Raw genomic sequence first — 6000 nt, 5'->3', positions numbered from 1 at the left:
TCCTGAGAGGGATTGTGTTATTGTCATACTGTGATATGGACAAAAGCAAGCTGTATTGAGAGAAGAATCTCAGGGAGAAGTGCAATGTGTGGTGATGACTGTAAGATGTAAGATGACTGACTAGAGCCAGATTGTTTGTGGAGATTGAGGTTTCAGCACCATGGACAGCAGGGACATGTGGCGTGAAGTGCTGCCAGAATAAACGTAACTCCTAGTTACAGATGGAATGATGAAGTCACAACAGAAGTTAATGGTAGTCTCTCCAGTCTAATACACTAACACACTGAAACAAAGCATTGCAATTTCTGGTTGTAAGTCCTTGTCGAAAGCATAGTGAAACATGAAAATACAATTGAGGGGATATTTTTGTTAAACGGGGTGCTAAAAAAATTGTATTATGCTAAGCAATGTTTTAATATATTGTCTAAGAACAATTTACAAACATTTTTCAGTTTGAGCTGACAATGTTGGTAACTTTGAAATTATTTTTGCTAGTTAGCTAGCTATCAAAATATTGATGCTACAAGCTAACAGAAATGACACAGCCATGTCTACTAAAATCACCAGCTACATGGGCAAATATTAAACTATTTACAATTCACTCGTGCACTTACTCACTGTTCCTCTTATAGAATAATTTATTTAGTTTGTTTAATAGGGAATTGGCCAGTGAAACGCCCCCTCAGAATAAGGTTCCCAGAGTCAAGCACCACTGCCGTACCAGCAAAGAAGAGCGTCACACCGGTTGAGCACCAGAGTCTCTAAATCACGCGCAGTAGAAATGTTAATTGTTTACTCTTTAAATGTCGTGAGATGGAAACCATAACCAAACTACCCTAACTACTTCACAGAAGAACTATAAGAATTATTTACTGCACACACAAATCAACTTCATATCATTAAACATTGGAGCATTTTGTTATATTGTATTTTGTATTTTATAAAAAGAATAATCCACTCGAGGCCGTGCGCTATAGGGATTTTATACAAATTAGTTCCGACCTCACAATCTGATTGGTTTAGAAGTGTTCTAAGTGTTCTAGCGTTTGTGAGAACAACTGAACGCACTGGAACTGGCTCGAAATGAACAAAATAGAATTTGACAAAGTGGGCTACAAAGTGTTTCATGGACTGGCTCTTACAAAATGACTTTAAGGTCAATTTGGGAACATTTGAAAAGGCTGAGCTTAAACTTAATACTTAGGCAGTTATATGGCTCTATCTGCACTACAAAGGGTGAGCTTTACAGTATCAGCAGCTGTCTTGTAGTTAATCATTATTTTATTTTTTAGGTAGGCCAGGGAACTGTTCAGTTCACTTGTTGTGGAACTACTTTTTGGCGGAAGACACAGTCCGTATTAAAGCATATTCATTATGAATGTCTTGAATTTTCTTCATTTATTTTGTAACAAAAAATGATTTCGAACTAAATGTAGGCTTACTGTTGCCATGGTAATTAATCAATAGAACACTTGAGCACTGTTCTGTTGATAAATTACTATGACAACAGTAAGCCTACATTTAGTTCGAAATCAATTGTTGCGTCAAAAACGCGCCATATAAATGTTATTCACACGTGTATATCTACAAACAGAACTTTCTCACCTCAAAAGTTTGTACTTTTGATTAAGATTGTGTTTTCGATATGAGTTTTGATGACAACCACCTTTTGTACACAGGTATAGTGAGACTCCATTTCACGTATTCTTCTTTTGTAAAATGACAAATACAGGGTTGCCAACTTCTGAACTTCACTTGGAGTGAGATTTGAACTTGGAGGGGGGGTCGAGTGTAAATTATTGACGGGGTTGCGAACGTAAGTTGTTGACGGGTGGCGGGTTAAATTGTCACCGGGCGGGGTGTAAAACGGATACAAATTAAGTATTATATCGCGATCGATCGATCGCCAGTGGTTGGCGCCAGAGCGAATTAGTAACTCATTGAATCATATGGATCAGAGGTAGAGTCCTGCACCGGGTCGGGTAATATGCTGAAACGGGTGGGTTTTACACATACCGCAATTTTACGGGTGGGTATGCGGGCGGGTAAGTTAAATACGGGTGGGTAGCACATGAATATGTGGTCATTTTTAGTAGGCTTTTATTTGCTACGTAATGAACATAGTGTTACCTTTTGCCTGATTAGCGCCTCCCGATGGTGGTGGCGAAGCTCAGGGGAGCTTACTTATACCGTAGCTCCGTTGGCCAGAGCGGGCTGAACTTTACTCTTCACCCGTTCTGGGGTAATACCCAAACTTCGGTTCTTTTCCAGCGGAAACATGAGCAGAGGCTGGTTATAACGCAGTACCGGGCATTTATTGTAGCTTGCTTGGTGGTTTCAAAGCTAAATGGGTGGCCGTGCTAGAACAAAGAAAAATGAGGAGAGAGAACTTAGCGTGCTGCTCCCACCACAGCAGATAGGAAACTACTACCACTGTGAACCTATGCGATTTTATTTAGTTGTTATACTGGCATTTGTTCCCTCTCGTTTTGCATTGTGTTATGGCACCGGTTGGCTACATACATTTTCTTGCGTTTTACCAGTTGCTACTTTTAGATAGGAATAGCCTACTGTTCCTGCACCGCAACATTAGATTTTATTTTGTGTTGTACTGACGTTTTTTCAGAGGCGCATTGTAAAATAAAGTGCTCTATAGCAATACTTTCGATTTGTGTGATTTTTCACGGGTACGGGTGGGTAATGGGTAAAATATTAACGGGTCCGGGCGGGTACAGATTTAACTTTGAACCACGGGTTCGCGGGTGGGTGGGTGCTGTACTCTGCGGATATGGGTGGGTGCGGGTCTCAAAAAACGGATCCGTGCAGGACTGTTCAGAGGTAAATAAACTAGATTTTTTTTCAGCGTGAGAAATCGGATGTGTGGCGTGAGAGCGTGTGAAGACGGTTAAATGCGTGTGTCTCACGCTCAATGCGTGAGAGTTGGCAACCCTGCAAATAGTAATTCTTATCTATTAAAAAAAATAAGTGTCCTGAGAACTGTTGTAAGATGACTGGATATAATTTAAGAATCAATATAATTTGTGAACAGGAAATGGACTATTCATGGGTAACCCTGTCCAGAACATTCCAGTCCATCCTGTCAGAGCTGCTGGTAGGTTAACATTTCTTACGAAGCCTTAATAATAACATTACAAAGATCAAAACTGACTAAGAAACACATATCCTAAGATGCTAACTTTCAATGTAAATGTTTTAAAGTATATACGTTTGTATTCAACAATGCATCCACCTTAAATTTGTGAAAACACAATATTACAATGCCAGTATTTCTGTTGGATAGGACACATCCCAACATTTGGAGGTGTGGTTCCCCCACTGGTGTCTCCGTGGACGTATTATGGGAATTACCCACAACCAAACCTGATGGTTCTAGGAGGACTCCCCCACTCAGCCTTTGGCCAGAGTCAGCAGCTCCAGACCATGCCCAGCCCACAGAGCACTTTTGTCCCACTCAGGAAACAGGAGGAGAGCAGGACAGACCAGGCAAAGCGTAAAATAAGTTTTGATGTGTATGATCCTGGGAACTTTGAAGCCAGACTCAGAAAGATGATAGAGGAAGAAGGGTCCTGCAATTCACCTCAACATAAGAGATTAGGTCATAAAGACAATGACTGGACCACAGGAAAGGACGTCACAGAACTCGGAGTCCCTAAGACGTCAGTGATGGTGGGAGACCCTGAATCATCACATGCACACAGCAAGAGGAAGAGGAAGGCCAGCAGCCAAGAGAACAACAGAGAAGATTTGAGATGTGAGAGTAAGAGTCCAGTAGAACATGAGAGGAAAGATGCAGGGAAGAGGCAGATTAGTAAGAGAAAGAAAGAGAAAGGTGCCAATAATAAGAATGAGAGTAAAAAAAAGAGGGCAGATGCTGAACAGGCTGTTGCCAGGACCATCCAGGGAAAGGGAAAAAACAGGAAACAGGTCACCTCAGGAACATCCGCTGCCACAAACGCTGGGCCCACTGAGGTGAGCCAGACAAGTAGAAAGAAACTTGTTCAACAATTGGCGCAGTCCATCCAGGTTTTCCATGAGCTTGGACCCAAACCAAGTAAAGGTGACTCAGGTGACAAAAAAGGCAAGAACCTGCAGACACCAACATCATGGAGAACTTGTGCGGTAAAGGACTCACCTGGACTGGGAGGCATGCATGAGGAGAGCACTCAAAAAAACACAGCACAGGAGAGAGCTACACCCTCTCCGGCAGGAGAGCTTCCAATATGCTCGAAGCAACTGCATCTCTCAAACCGAGCTGTTCGGGGTAGGCCAAATATTTCCAAGATCGTGGCCTTCACAAGAAAATTGAAGAACAGACTGAGAAAAAATCTCCAGAATCAGTTGGTCCGACGCATCAGGACGCGGCCCTTTCCAAAGTCACACAGCAAGACCACTTCAGCCACTGACTGCTCCATCATTGTTGTTCCCAATCAGGGAGAAGAGAAAGACACCACAAAGTCCACCACACTGCAGCAGAAGGTGGAGGAGAAAGAGACCACAATGTCCATCACACTGCAGCAGAAGGTGGAGGAGACAGAGACCACGAGGTTGACCACATTGCAGCAGAATGAAGCCAACGGGGTCCCCCTTAAGAGCCTGCAGCACAACACCTCCCCTACCAGAGATGACTGGTCTTTAATGGGCTTCATGAACCGCATGGGCCTAAAGACCAGGAATCAGTAACTCCAGGAGTGACTTCACCTTCTATACGCAAGAGTAAGTGGAAAAAAATGGGGGCAGACAGCTGCTTTGTTATGACCAATGTAGTTCTTACAACTAACATTTCTCTCATCCTACACATACTAAGACTTTCTCATACTTTGTATTAGCGGCATAATTCAAGGATGTCTTTTCAACACTGGAAGGTGCTATTTATATGGCTGTATTATTAGCAGCGTAACAGTCAAAGGCTGCTTATATAAAAACTCCCCCCTTCCAGTATCTTACTTTTTGATTCGTTGTCACCCTGTGACCACAGCAATGGCAGAGAGGGCAGTTACGCAGCTGACCTCGGAGGACAAGACCGAGCAGAAGATCCAGTTACGGCGACCCAAGATCGAGAGGCTGAAGCTTCGTGGCCAAGGCCTTTCTCCGCCCCTCCCGGCCCTGTCGCCTAGCACCAAACTGCCCGCCCTCAAACTGCCCGCTCTCAAGCCGTGAGCACCGTCCACATCAATTCCACAGCTTCAGATGTGGACGCCAGAATTGTCTTTTTATTATTGTTCTTTTTTTATTGTATAATAAAAACAGTGCTTGCAATGGTATGATTTTGGTACAGTTTATTTCTAGATTGCAGATTGCAAACTGGATTTCTAGACATTCTTATACTGAAATATGTAAATATACAGAATTTATAAATAAAGGCAAGTCTAATTTATATATAATATATAAAAATATAATATCTAATATATAAAAATGTATAATTAATATTAATTCTAACAATAAAGGAATGTTCTAAATAATAAAATAGTACGAATTTCAGTAAATAGTGCATATTTACTCTCGGAAACGAGAACCAGCAGGCTTGCCTGAAACGCTACTCCCACATGACGACAAGCTCAATTTAGGAAAAATTGAGGCCTGTGTAAGAGATATTAAAAGCTGGATGTCTCTAAACTTCCTCCAACTTAATGAGAACAAGACAGAAGTTCTCCTCCTGGGCCCTAAGGCCTCAAGACAGAAAATTCCAGATCTAGTGCTTAATCTCGCAGACTACCCCATAAGGTATGAACCATTTTAGGACAGTTCCTGAGAGTCCAACCCAGTTCTCAAGTCTATCTATGAGAATTTTGTGGTCAATGGTGTCAAAGGCAGCGCTGAGATCGAGCAGTAGTAGAACAGACATGTTTCCTGAGTCTGTATTTACCCGAATGTCATTGATAACCCTAATGAGTGCAGTCTCAGTACTATGATTAGGTCGGAAGCCAGACTGAAATTGGTCTAAACAGCTATTTGTGGACAGAAAGTGCATAATTACCTTGA

At 42.1% G+C, this 6000-nt stretch overlaps 1 protein-coding gene across 1 annotated transcript; it reads left to right on the top strand.

Annotated features, from left to right (window-relative positions):
- The first annotated feature begins 1573 nt into the window (after nt 1-1573).
- Nucleotides 1574-4880, top strand: LOC143522523 (uncharacterized). Its single transcript, XM_077016233.1, has 3 exons — nt 1574-1679; nt 3050-3112; nt 3302-4880. The coding sequence occupies exons 1-3, from the start codon at nt 1646-1648 to the stop codon at nt 4699-4701; spliced, it is 1497 nt and encodes a 498-aa protein (XP_076872348.1). The 5' UTR covers nt 1574-1645; the 3' UTR covers nt 4702-4880.
- The last annotated feature ends 1120 nt before the right edge of the window (nt 4881-6000 follow it).

Source organism: Brachyhypopomus gauderio, chromosome 9 (genome assembly GCF_052324685.1).
Source record: "Brachyhypopomus gauderio isolate BG-103 chromosome 9, BGAUD_0.2, whole genome shotgun sequence".
Lineage (NCBI taxonomy): Eukaryota > Metazoa > Chordata > Actinopteri > Gymnotiformes > Hypopomidae > Brachyhypopomus > Brachyhypopomus gauderio.
This window is presented reverse-complemented; position numbering and strand designations above follow the sequence as displayed.